The 14123-nt window shown below is 48.5% G+C and overlaps 2 protein-coding genes across 2 annotated transcripts in view; one reads left to right on the plus strand and one right to left on the minus strand.

Annotated features, from left to right (window-relative positions):
* ERICH6B (glutamate-rich 6B) overlaps positions 1 to 3886 on the plus strand; it is a 78356-nt gene extending 74470 nt beyond the window's left edge. The window contains exon 14 of the mRNA XM_011974593.1: positions 3503 to 3886. Within this exon, the coding sequence (XP_011829983.1) occupies positions 3503 to 3721 (219 nt within the window). The 3' untranslated portion in view covers positions 3722 to 3886. The remainder of the gene's footprint in view (positions 1 to 3502) is intronic.
* Positions 3887 to 11702: 7816 nt separating this feature from the next.
* COG3 (component of oligomeric golgi complex 3) overlaps positions 11703 to 14123 on the minus strand; it is a 79802-nt gene continuing 77381 nt past the window's right edge. Inside the window, exon 24 of the mRNA XM_011974594.1 lies at positions 11703 to 13643. Coding sequence (XP_011829984.1) covers positions 13614 to 13643 — 30 coding nt within the window. The 3' untranslated portion in view covers positions 11703 to 13613. The remainder of the gene's footprint in view (positions 13644 to 14123) is intronic.

Raw genomic sequence — 14123 nt, forward strand, 5'->3', positions numbered from 1 at the left:
CAGAGGACAGCGCCTGGTGTTGGGCTGGTTGTCCATATTGGAGCTTCTCCTACCCATCAAGTCCCTGTCAGGCTTTCTGTGGCCAAGTGGGGAAAAAGAAAGGGAAGGAGAGGAGGAGGAGCAGAGGCCCAGGGCTGAGCGCCCTGGCTGCCTGACATGCTTTCTCTTGGTGCAGGTTGAACCTGAGCTCCAACCTGGGCTACTACTTCCCCAAAGACGAACGTCAGAAGGCCTGGAACTGGTGGAATTTGAACATCCATGTCCATGCACCCCCTCTCCAGCCCATCTCCTTGAAAATCAATGAGTACATCCAGGTACAAATAAGGAGCCAGGATAAGATCATCTTCTGCTTCACCTATGAACAGAAGCGGATTTGTTTAAACCTGGGCACCAGGTACAAGGTAAGGTCATGACTCCCCACACCGTCCACCAGGTGGGGTGCCCACCTGTACAAAGGCCACTGCTGGCTTAGACTGGCCCCTGCCACAGGCCTCCAGGCTTGTTCTACGTATGCCAACCTGTATAAAAACAAGGCCACTTTGCTTTACCTGATGTTTAAGTACACACAAATGCATTCATGCAAGTTCCCAGCACTGTGAGCTTAAGCTCTGAGGAAATTCACATCAAAATGCTCAGGCTAGCCTGGGAAGAATGACTTGCACCTGTTGCCCCAGGATTTTGGAAGGCCGAGACAGGTGGATCCCTTGAGCCTAGCAGCTTGAAACCAGCTTGGGCAACATAGCAAGAACCCTTCTGCACAAAAAATTTTTAAAATTAACTGGGTATGGGCCAGGTGCATTGGCTTATGCCTGTAATCCCAGTGCTTTGGAGGACCGAGGCATGTGGATCACTTAAGGCCAGGAGTTCGAGACCAGCCTGGCCAGCCTGGTGAAACCCCGTCTCTACTAAAAATACAAAAAAATTAGCTGATCCCAGTGACTTATGCCTTTAATCCCAGCTACTCGGGAAACTGAGGTAGGAGAATTGTCTGAACCCAGGAGGCAGAGGTTGCAGGGAGCCGAGATCACACCACTGCACTCCAGCCTGGGTGACGGAGCCAGACCCTGTCTCAGAAAATAAATAAGTAAATAAATGAATACAATTCACTGGGCGTGGTGGCTCTCGCACCTGTAGCCCTAGCTGCTTGGGATGCTGAGGCAGGAGGGTCACTTGAGCTCAGGATATGATCCTGAGAATAAAACACAGATGTCATGCTGCATTATCTCACTTGACACTCGCAGCGGCCATGTCAGAAGTCAGGGCCAGAAACAAGGGGGAATCTGTGTCCCCAGGCCTGCTGCTGTGTCCTCTTCCCTCCTCCCCAAACCCACTCTTCTCTAGACAGATGAGCCCCTGGAAGTTCGAGGCACACTGCCCAGGCAGGCAGGAGACGACCAATGCTGTATTTGTTTCCTAGGGCTGCTGGAAAAATCAGCAGAAACTAGGAGGCCTGAAACAACAGAAGTTTGTTCTCTCACAGTTCTGGGCCAAGTCTGAGCTCAAGGTGTCTGTGGGGCCACCGTCCTCCAGAGGCTCCAGTGGGAGACCCTTCCTTGCTCTCCCACCTTCTGATGACTTCTGGTGTTCTTGGCTCGTGGCAGCATCACTCCAGTGTCTGCCTCCACCTTCACACAGCCTTCTCCTCTGTGTGTCTGTGTCAAACCTCCTTCTCCTTTTTCTTAAAAGGACACCAGTAGTTGGATCTAGGGCCTACCCTAAATCCAGAAGGAGCTCATCCTGAGAGCCTTAACTGAATCACATCCACAGAGACCCTGCTTCCAAATAAGCTCACGTTCCCCAGCACTGGGGTTAGTACTTGGACATCACTTTTGGGGGACACAGTTCCACCTACTCCAAATGGTGAGGCTGGACCCCTGGAACTCCAACTGTAATGGGGGAAGAAGGCGGGCTCCTGAGACCCTTCCTGAGGACCAGAGTCAAGGAAAGGAATGAGGGTGTCCTTGGCTCCCCCAGAGAGGCCTAAGCAAGGTTCTCTTCCTGCTCAGCTCCCCCAGGCTATTCCACATGGAAGACTCCACTTTACAGGCCCCCCACCCAGAGAGGTGCCCAGGGCCCCTGGGAGCAGGACTGCCTTGGCAGGCAGATGGATGGACATGTCCCCTGGGAATGAGACAGATGGAGAAGTGGGCTGATGACAGCAGACTCCAGCAGAATAGATGCAGCTGTGTGCAGAGTAGCTGAGAAGAAAGGAGGGAGTGTGCTAGGTTTCGGGTGACCAGACACGCCAGTTTGCTCAGGACTGAGGAGTTTCCTGGGACATGGGACTTTGAGTGCTAAAACTGGGAAAGTTCCAAACAGGCCTGGCCTGCTGGCCGCCCCCAGGTTCCCTCGCCTGGCAAGGCCTCCTATTTTGCAGGTGAATAACGACATCCCAGCATCCTTGCCTATCCTGGATTTCTCAGAGCAGCCAATCCAGTGAAGAGGAGGCCAGCACTACCAAGCCCAAGTGGCCATTTGCACTCCTGCCACGCCCGGGACCAGCTGGGGCTGGACAGCATGAGGGCTTGGGGCACTGGCCTTTGAATGGTGAAGGGAGGAGGGCGGGGACAGGAAGGCAGTGCCCAGCGAGGTTGCAGGAAGGGCTGCTGTGGGCAGACAGACCAGGGGGCCTGAAGCCTTGGAGAGCTAGAGTCCCGGGGAAGGGCAGCTGTGCCTGTGCAACACGTGTCCCAAATGAAGCAAATCAGCACCAGTGTAACTAATCAGAGCCAAAGAAAGGAGACAGAGCCTGGCACAGGGTCAGCCCAGGTGGGCAGTAGTGTGCCCGGGGAAGAACAGACCCCTCCATGCCCAGCCGCTGTACCTCCTGGGTGACGCTAGCCTGTGGTCTGAGCCCATAGTCTTCTATAAGATGGCCATAGGTTATTGTGTGGCTAAAACAATAACAATATTGTGTGAAGACATTTCATATGCATAGGAATGGAGCACACGGGTATCGTCCTATCTTATCCCCTCCAGGAGACTCTGTCCTCTGTCTTCTGCGGGCTGCAGACCCAGGCAGAACTTGGCATAGAGGCGGCCTCCCTGGGCCAGGCCTTCATCTAAACAAAACCCAGATACACTCCCAAGGAGCCTAAGGCGGAGGCGGGGCTCACAGGCAGCCACTGTGAGGCATCCCAGCCCTTGCAGAGCCCCATGGTCGGGACCCCATGGGGAGAATCCCGGCAGCCCCAGGAGAGCATGGCCTTCGGAGGGCAGGCCGCGCCAGGCCACCAGAGCTGCTTTCCCTCAGGTTTAGGGCCAGGCATGGGTGTGGCCTCAGCCCACATCACCATGGTCCACATGACCACAATACCAGCCAAGCGAGTGTATTTGGAAGCAGCAGGAAGGTGGCAGGTGGTGGGGCTGAGAACACAGATCTGCTTTCTCGGGTGAAGGCTCAGGGAACACTTGGTCCTGGCCACAGGAGGCCCAGCCTGGGTCTGGGGCACGGCGCTCAGGCAGCGTGCATTCTCACCCAGTCCTCTGTGCATCCCCGCAGTTTGTGATCCCGGAGGTGCTCAGTGAAATGCAGAAGAAAACCATCCTGGAGGCAGAGCCCGGCCCAACAGCCTGCAAGATCCGGGTCCTTCTGGGGAAAATGAACAGGCTCCTGAATTACGTGACCATCCCTGATCTGGAAAACTTCGCAGAGGCGGTCAGTACATCACTGATGGACAACAAGTACCTGAGGAAGATGTTCTCTCAACTCTGGTTTTAGGGCGGGGCTTTTCTGGCGTCCACCAAATGTCTTGGGAAGGTGGAGACCTTGGGAGCTCCAGGAAAAAAAACTCCAAAGACCTACTGACGTTCTATGAGAGTTGGTTTGTAATTTGGGACCTGTTGTAGCTCCTTGGTTTGAAATACACGTTTTTGGCAGGAGGGCTGACAGAGTCTGGGGCTGAGCACAGAAAACGCCTGATAGCCCTGACCTGACAGCACCGAAGCAAGTTGTCATTTCAGTGACATATCAGTGCCTGTCCTGCCTGCTTCTACGGTCACTCACTCTGTCCTTTTGTGACTCGCAGTACTGGCCTTGACTTAGGACAACGACTGTGCTCACAGCCAAGCTCTGTCTTTTGTTGGCTGTGTGGTCTTGGGCAAGTAGCTTTATACTTCGGTTTCCTCATCTGTAAAAGGGGCCTAAAACTAGCAACTATCAGCACAGAGTCGGGAGTATTAAATTAGTTAATGCACATACAGTCCCTAGAACAGGGTCTGAACCGTAGGAGCCACTCAGTAAGTGTCACTCCAATTACTGTGAGCTTGGGCCTTCCTTCACGTCTGGGCAGCTACTGGGAAGGGTCTGTGAGACAATCAGGAAGGCTGAGTGTCTGCACTTCCTTGAGCTGCTAAGGCAAAGCCCCTTCAGCTTCCTCAGGCCTTTCTCCTCACGACGCTCCCTGTGGTTACTGAGCCTGCGCACAAACCAGGCGGGGCCTAGTGTAAGCACTGTGCAGGCTCTAGCTCCTGTGGCTCCAGGACGCGGGCAGTATTTTCTCAAGGACACGGGGATGCAGAGAGGTTAAAGGACTCGCCCAGGATCACGCACCAGTACGTGATGGTAAAGACTGGCATTCCAGCCTATTCGACTACAAAGTGACATCACTGTGGTGATAATATGAGTATGTTTATGACCACCCCCACCACCACTCCAGGGCATCTCAAAGACTCAAGGCCTCTCCAGGTGCTACTGCCCTTATCCTACCTTGTTGCACGGCGCCTACCCACCCCCACCCCACTCCAGGGAGCTCTGGAGGCCAGTCCCGGCCTCCCAGCTGCTGCTGACTTGGCACAAATCATGCATCAGCCTTGGGGGGGTCTAGCCGTTCCTCCTGGTGTTGGAGCCTCTGGGCACCACCCCAGAACACAGCGCCTCCTCCTGAGGCTGAGAGAGGCGAGGCTACATGTGGCCCAGTGCCCGGATCCCCCACGCTTCCTGCACGACCCCAGAGGCTCTCTCCAACCCTGAACTCATCACAGTTTATCCACCCCTGCCAAGCCAGAGGGAAACCCAGATGGCAAACCCGTACCGGCCCAAACCCAGTGCCCGAAACTGGTGGGTGACTGAGAGCTCGAAAGGACGCACATGCCAGCTCCCCCCAGAAACTGGGTGGGACACGTGGGGTCACTGGTAACAGTTACCAACTTGCATAGCTAAAACAAAAGGGAAAAATGTGTCATCTGGAGATAAGAACACTGACCTGAACTGAAGATGCAGTGGATCTCGGAAATGCTGGGAGAGGCTGCAGACCCCGACTTTCTGCCTCTCAGCCTTCGACACTCATCTTGTCCTGGAGACGTTTTCTACGCATCTCAGGTCACACGGCTTTGTCTCCCAATCACTCTCAAAAACACCCCAGTGGTCTCTGCAGTTGGCCTTGATTAAATCAGGAGACCACGCTTGGTCCAATCCAGTGCAGTAAGAGCAGGTGGGGTTACGTCTTGTAAATGGCTCCCAGCTGATCTCAGAGCACGAGTAGGGGCAGCTGTTTCTAGAAATAGGAGACTTGAGCTGGGCAGCCCCCTAGGGGATGATTTTATACAACCTCAGGACACCTGCAAACTTCCCAGAATGACCTGAACTCCAGCCTCAACCAAGACAGTGTAGAAAACCCCAGAGCTGGCCAGGTGCAGTGGCTCACGCCTATAATCCGAGCAATTTGGGGGGCCAAGGTGGGAAGATCACTCGAGGCCAGGACTTAGAGATCAATCTGAGCAACATGACAAAACCCCACCTCTACTGAAAATACAAAGCTTAGCTGGGTGTAGTGGTGCATGCCTGTAATCCCAGCTACTCGGGAAGCTGAGGCATGAGAATGGCTTGAGCCCAAGACGCACGGAGGTTGCAGTGAGCCAAGATTGCGCCACTGCACCCCAGCCTGGGTGACAGAGTGAGGCCGTCTCACAAAAAAGAAAAAAAAAAAACCCAGGCCAGGTACAGTGGCTCATACCCAGAATCCCAGCACTTTGGGAGGCTGAGGCAGGCAGATCACTTGAGGTCAGGAGTTGGAGACCAGACTGGCCCACAGAGCAAAATCCCATCTCTACAAAAAATTAGCATGGTGGTGTGCACCTGTAGTCCCAGCTACCTGGGAGGCTGAGGTGGGAGGATCACCTGAGCCCAGGAGGTCAAGGCTGCGGAGAGCTGTGTTCACACCGCTGCTCTCTGGACTCGGCTACAGAGTGAGACCCTGTCTGAAAAGAGAGGAGAGGGGAGAAGAGGGAAGGAGAGGGAATGGGAGGGGAGCGGAGGGGACCCTTCCTCTAGTAATTAGCCATTCTCTACTGTGAACAGTGACACCCAAGTGCTGCCTTCACGGCCCTTCTCCCTGAGGCTCTCCCACTGTCTGCCACCAACCTCCACTTAATGCTTTGTCCTCACCCCCAAACCGTCACCTGTGCAGCTGAGCTGGGACTAGGACAGTCAGGCTGTCTCAGGCACGGCACTACATGTCACTTGCTTAGCCTGACTTTGCTGGTGAATGCTGTCATTGGCTAACACACAATAGTTCCTTTGCTGCAAGGTAATGAGCCATCAATGACTACTGTGGTAGCATCCCTTTATATAGCCACAAAGTTTGAGTGCCTGGTTAGTTCCACACCTATGTTCAGGGTGCACAGAAAGCCCTGTCCTTACCACACATCAAAGATAGAAGCTCCCAAGTGGATCTCAGCAACACACAAGTCATCCCTAGCGTGCTACTGTCTCTTAGCCCCAGCCCCGAGGCTCCCCAACCCATAGCCCCATGCCCTCTCCACGCGGAACTGGAAGGAGGTGCACGTGCCCTGGAATCAGCCCTGGGTTTGGGACTTGGTACGAACACTTAGCTGTGTGGCCTTGGGCAAGGGAATGAGCCCTCTGTGACTCAGTTTCCTCCTCTGTAATATGAGGACAATCACAGAACACACCTCACAGGGTATAATAAGGATTATAATAAGGATTAAACAAGATGACGTAGATAAGGCACTCAGAACAGCGCTTAGTATTATGAGTCTAAGCACTGTTATTATCAGTGGCTTGTTATTATCTTGTTATCTGTCGGTCATCCTCTCCCTGATCCTCCTCCCTTCACACAACTTCTCACAACGTGATTCCACGAATGCAGAGGTTGTAAACAGGTGGCCTCACAGGGGCGTTTTCTTTGGTCAGCACCTGTTTTAAAATATTTTGTTGCCAACATTTGAAAACCAGGGGATTTCACACAGAAATAGGATTTCCATCTTCTATTGTAACTGCCGCCCTGCGCGGGCTATTATCAAAGACTGGACAGAATGAGTTCTCAGGCTATTTTCTTTTTCTTTTTTTTTTTTTTCCTTTTTGATACAGAGTCTTGCTCTGTCGCCCAGGCTAGAGTGTGCAGTGACGTGATCTTGGCTCACTGCAACCTCTACCTCCTGGGTTCAAGCGATTCTCCTGCCTCAGCCTCCTGAGTAGCTGGGATTACAGGTGCCCACCACCGCACCCGGCTAATTTTTGTATTTTCAGTAGAGATGGGGTTTCACCATCTTGGCCAGGCTGGTCTCCAACTCCTGACCTCGTGATCCACCTGCCTCAGCCTCCCAAAGTGCTGGGATTACAGGCTTGAGCCACCGCGCCCGGCCACTCAGGCTATTTTCATAAGGAAAAGTGAGTAACAGCACCTCATAGACTGTGCAGGAAGTAATGAAAGGAGCCAGCTGGCCAGGAACTGGAAAATCCAGGTCCCAGTCTATTAGTTTGCTGAGGCTGTTATAACAAAATACCACGCACACTGAGTGGCTTCACCAACAGAACTTCCTGTCTCAAGTTCTGGAAGCTAGAAGTCCACCATCAAGGTGTCGGCGGGCTGCGCTCCCTCAGGGTGCTGGGAAAAGATCCGTGCCAGCCCTGTCCAGTTGCTGGCATTCTGCTTGGTGGCTGCCTTCACATGCTGTTCTCCTGGTATGCATGTCTGTGTCAAATGGATTCGGGGCCCACTCTACTCCAGTGTATCATCTTAACTAATGACATTGGCAACGACCCTGTTTCCAAACAATATCACATTCTGAGACACCAGGGGTTAAGGTGTCTGCTCACAATTCAACCTGTAATCCCCTCTCTGCCCCACACCTTTGACCCCTCCCAGAACCCCACACTGCTGACGGAACAAATTCTCTCTGACACAATATCATGTTGTCTTCAATGACTTGGTAGAAAAAGGGTCTTCTCCTAAAAATGAAAATGAACTAAGTTAGGCTGTTCATCAACAATACTAACCCAGTAGGTTACATGTAAGAATTTTCGGGTGGGTAATTAATCCGTGAGTCCTCCAAGGGAAATGAAGCCTCTTCCAGTGCGCTCGATTAGGCCATACAGCAAACATACACTGGCTGGGTGTGGTGGTTCACACTTGTAATCCCAGCACCTTGGGAAGCCGAGGCCGAGGGATTGCTTGAGCTCAGGAGTTCGAAACCAGCCTAGGCAACATGGTGCCACCTTGTCTCTATTCAAAATAATAAATAAAAGCAAAACAAAACAAATACACACTGAGCACCCACCATGTGCTCAGGAGACAAGGGGGAACAGGCTGTCTGCACTCGGGGATCAGAGAAGCAAGCACAGCAAGGCAAGGATGTTGTTTTACAGCAGAAGCGCAGTGGAAGCAAAGGACCGAGGCTCAGGGGCGAGGGGAGGGGCCACGAGAAGCCGTTTTTCAGCTGGGCTGCAGAATGAAGAGGATTTGGGGGTCCGGTGCCTGTTGGGAGCCCCTGGGAGAGGCAACGGCATGTGCGGAGACACAGAGAAGCCGCCATCGAGGACAGACACAAGGTTATAGCACGTGCAGATGTGATAGGCAGGTCTCCTCTTTTGGGTGTCCAACCCCGTCCTCCTTTATGGGAGGGAATCGCCCTTGTGAGCTTTTAGTAACAAGAGGCAGAAATCCTGCCTCCAACCGCAGAAACTAAAAAAAGTTACATCAGTCAGGGTCCTGTCAGAAACCACACCAACGATTCGTACAGGGACAGTGAAATGTCAACTATTAAGAAGTTAATTCTAAAAAGGGTAGAAAAGAATTGTAAAACTCAATTTAAATTTAATTCAATTAAAGACCAGCAAGTGCAGAGTGCAGCTCTCCCCTTCTCTCTCTCCCTCTCTCAGAAAGGTGCTAGTGCACAGGAAGTGGCTGCCAGGGCGCTGAAGCTGGTTCACAAGAAGCTTCCTGCTAGGAGGCCAAGAAAACTCACTGGAGAGTGAATGCCACTCTGCTGACAGCCACAATGAGGAAGGAAACACATACACACCAGAAACAGAAAGGGATCCCTTCCCTTGGGCCTCACAGCATACCTCCAGCATCCTACAAAGCCTAGCACTGCACCAGCTGGTAAAGGAAAAACGTTTGCAGGGTCCAGCTCCAGAATCTCAAGGTAGGACAAGGGTGGATTTGTAGCTGAGAGGCAATACATTGAAATCCTCCTCCTCTATTCCAGCACTCAAAGCATGGAAAACCAGACACACATGCACAGACACACACACATGCCCCATGGGGAGTTAGCCAGCCTGGCCAAGATGAAAGCAATTGCAGTGACTCCAAGTCCAGGCTCGGCCACAGCAGTGGAGACAGTCTGAACCAACGCTTCCTGCTTCGGACAAAAAAAAAAGGGGGCCACATGGTGCTTCCTGTTCTCATTCCTCTGGTTCTCCAGCCTCCAGTCTGTCCCCCCATATCCTCCCACTAAAGTCCTTTACTGCTCAAATTAGACAGTGATTATCTTCCGTTGCTTGTTCTCAAGGACCACAATAGATACAGAGGAGCAGCAGTAAGGAGATGAGGCTGGAGCACGGGCAGGGGCTCCCCTGAGACCCACTGTGCCCTCCGGAGTTCAGAGCTTTATATTCCAGGAGTAAGGGGGCGCGGAGCTGTTAATATGACTGGGCTCTTGCAAGAAAGATATTTCAATATTCCAAGGAGGGATTGAAAATGAGGGCCTTGACCCAGGGCAATGGTATTGGAAAAACAGAGGGAAAAAATTAAAGAGCTGTCTGGGATAGAAAATGCACAGGACTTGGTGGTAACGGGATGATGTGGGGAAGGCTGCATGACTTGGACAATGAAGTCACGCAACACTTACTGAGCATCTTCTGCAGACACTGTTCTAGGTGCTGCATATGAAAAAAATTCCTTTCCCAAGGAGTTTGTGATCTCGGTTGGTAGGGAAGACAAAAAACAAGCAAGGAAAATACATCATACGTCAGGTACAAAGACAACTAACGCAGGTGAGGGGAACAGCAAGTGCTGGGGACTGGGACTCGCTATTCTATATAGCAGGATTTCGCCACCTCTGCTCCACTGACATTTAGATCCAGTTGATTCTTTGTGATCGGGACTATCCAGTGCATTGCAGGATGTTCAGCAGCATCCCTGGTCTCTATGCGCTAGAAGCCAGTAATACCCCACCCCTAACACACACACACCAGTCACAACCAAAATGTCTTCAGATACTGCCATATATCCGGGGCTGGGGGCGGGGGCAGGGATCGCCACTGCTGCAGGTCATACTCGGATTTTTAGTTTTGTTTTCTTATGGACCAGCACATCTATCTTGGCAACTGCTCCATGTATGTGAGAAGGTATACCCTGCAATGTTAGGGTTTCTGAATTTACTAATGGGAAACACGACCATCCGGACTGTGATTCAATCTATAAGATAGCTGGCCTTAGACTCTTCCTTTAAAAAAAAATAGTCAATGTCAAGAAAATAAGCATATGAAAACTCTAAGAGTAGTTGTCTAAGCTAAAAGGAACTAAAGAGATATGACAACCAACTAAAACTTTGAACCCAGGATAAAGAAAAGCTATGAAACATTTTGGGGAAACAATCAGGGAAGCTGAACTATGGACTTCATATTAGATACTACTGAATTTCTTTTTTAGGTGTGATAATGGCATTGGGTTATGTAGGAGAATGTCCCTATTCTTTGGAAACAGATGCTGAATTATTTAGGGTATAATTTAACGGTAAAGTGTCACAATGACTACAACTTCCTTTCAAATAGTTCAGCAAAAGAATATGTATGGGTATGTTTGTATACACTGTTAAAACCCACTTGATTTCCTTTAACATGTGTAAAAGTGCCCAATCTTGTAAGAAAAGTTATTTTAGAATATAGATAGAAAAAAATCTGGAAGCTATATGCCAAACATTCAACTGTGGTTGGCAGTTATAAGTTGTCTTACTTATAACAGCAGAAGCAAATTTAAAGATATGGTGTTGTTAAACCAGAGGAAAAAATACAAATATTTTTGGAAAATGGATGGAAGAATACAATACTACTAAATTTCAATACAACTATGTATGTCAGTACTATGCTGACAGTACTCATGAAATTGTCAGTTTCACAAAGAAAAAGTTAAAATGTCTTTTAACTAATGAAGCATTAAGATGCTTCAAAAATGTCTTGCCACAGTAATTTTCTTGCCAAAGGAATTTATACAGCGCAAAACTGGCAAAATCTGAGTCAGATTGATAGAGTATATTAATGTCACTAGCCTGATTGTGATATTGTGCTATAGTTTTGCAAGATGTTACCATTGGGGGAAGTTGGGCAAAGGGTACATGGGATCTATCTGTATTACTTCTTAAAACTGCACGTGAGTCTGATACAAGTTATCTCAATTAAAATTTTAATTAAAGAAATTTTCCTCAAGGAATCCACCACACACATATCAGACACATGAGGACAAGGTAGGAAGCAAAAATCTTTATTTTTAAAAAATTCACATTTATTAAAAACAGCAATTTCTAGCCAAATAATATAAAGCATTTTAAATTATTTGAAAGTATATACACTCTTTGTATAAGTGAACACTTGAAACTGTACAGATTTAAACAAATAATCATTTAGCAAACAAGTTGGGTCACTATTACCTACTCAGCACTTTGTAAGGTGTTTGAGTGTTTCAGAAATAAAAGATCAAAACACAAGAACCAATGTCATTAAATATTTTTATAAGAACACACTCCACGCTGTACATCAAATTAAATCAGTCACAGTACTTACTGTACAATAATCATGCCCTCATTTCTTTGGAAAGGCTATTAAAAATCAAATGTACATATAATACACAAAACTGGGTATTTTACAGTTTATTTCATTAAACATGTATTTAAAAAACACTTAAGTAAATACAATCTTCCTAATTCATTCATTTCATGGCAAAGAATGAATATGGGCCCTCTTACCTTCTACCTTCTCAAAATAGAGAGTAATAAGCTCGATCAAGCAACGTCCATCACCAATTTAAACTGAGTGAAAAGGAAGTGACCTGTTACAAATGACAACAATCAGGGTAGGTAACCCATCTGCACCCCGCAGAAGTGCTGCCTCAGTACGTTTAATGAGTTACAGGCACCTACTGCACCAAAAGGTCCCCTGGTCCCATTCCAGAACCCCTGACAGTGTCCACCTCTAGACTAGTGTTTGAATAACTCAGAATTCTTTTTGAACTAAGAAGCTGGCTGCCTTAACATCGGTGGCAAAACCAATCCAATAAGCAAATAGGAATTTGTTGGAAAATTCATAGATATGCATAATTGATGATCCCTGATATGGTGTGGTAGTTTTCAGATGTGGATAGTGTTTGTCATCCTTAGGTTTGCTGGTAAAATGTATTCAGATGTAGCCGACCTGGAGATCCACACGGCTGGTCCACAGCACAGCACAGCCAGCTCCATGAATAGACAGGACATGAAAGTGTTTGCTTTTCAAAGAACTGCTAAAACCAAAGGCAGTGTGCAGAAGGCTGGTGACCTGAACCTTCATTCAGGAGGAACACTACTCATCAGGTTTCCTTCTCTCCTTTATGCGCCAAATTTAAGACACCTTAATTGGTACTTTGCACTCACAAACACGCACTATCATACCATGAAGATACTCATTAAAGACACCGCATGTATCTGTGATGAGAAGGCTGCGGCTCCTTGCTTTAGAACTGTCTGCACCTAAGCAATTCAAGTGGCACAGATGCTGGAGCTTCACACAAAGTCCTTGTATCTTTAAACTACCTCACATCAAACAGAGAAAAGGATGACACCCCAAATTCCCAGGAAGGCAGAATGTGTCCTCAGAAGCAACCAATCTACTCCAAACTAAACTTCAAAATGACAGGAGAAACATTACATTAAATAAGAGTGTGGAAATAACATTTCACTGTGGAATGCTCAGTGGTTAAAAGTGTTACAGTGTTTCACGTTTTAGCAAACCTTACTCTTACAGGTCTTCTAATTCGCTGTATTTCTGTAAAGTTCTTTGCACTACTTATTGTAATCTATGTTTATTGCACATCTTTAACAAAGAACCATTTCACTGAGTGTCTGCCCTAGCGCTCTCTTCACATTTCTTGTGACCATTTAAATGAGGCAGTTATCACCAATCACACATTAATCTTTGGCATTTTGATGTTTCAGAAAAGAAAACACCGATCCCGTAACACTTTGCTTCTATTTCATTCTGCAGTCAGCACTGAGCAGCACGCTCGTGTGGTTCTCGGGGACATTCCCACATATGATTCCTCGGTGTCCTGCAGACCGCAAGACTTCTCAGCCTGCTCCTCCCAGACAGACCATTTAGGTGCACAGCCCGGCTGGCCTGCTTATTTAGAAACTGACAGCAGAAGGCTCAGCTGAAAAGCAAAATTAAGAGCTATGTTAGTTCTCCTATGGAATACTGTCCTCGAGAAAAGTCAAGGAGGGAGGGGAACCACAAGGGTTGAAAAACCTCAGCATCATGCAATATAGCCAGGTAACAAACTTGCATATGTACCCCTTGAATCTAAAATAAAAGTTGAAAAATAAAATAAAGCAATTAAATGGAAAAAAAAAAAAGAAGAAGAAGAAGAAGAAGTTGTTTAGAGCCTCAAAAACAGAATGAGAGAAAAAGACCAAGATTTTTATGAGACCAGTAAACATGGCTGTAAAGTAGAAACTGGCCCACAAATGTTGGTCTATTTCTGAGGCAGCCACTGGGCACTGGCATTGGGAGGCTCTATCAGGGGTCACACTTCATTACCAAATCTAGGCCATCAAATCACTTAAAATCCAATGAGAAGAATGGCAAAAACAATATACAAACACTGACAAGGACAGAAACGTATCTCCATAAT

Source organism: Mandrillus leucophaeus, unplaced genomic scaffold (assembly GCF_000951045.1).
Source record: "Mandrillus leucophaeus isolate KB7577 unplaced genomic scaffold, Mleu.le_1.0 Scaffold147, whole genome shotgun sequence".
Lineage (NCBI taxonomy): Eukaryota > Metazoa > Chordata > Mammalia > Primates > Cercopithecidae > Mandrillus > Mandrillus leucophaeus.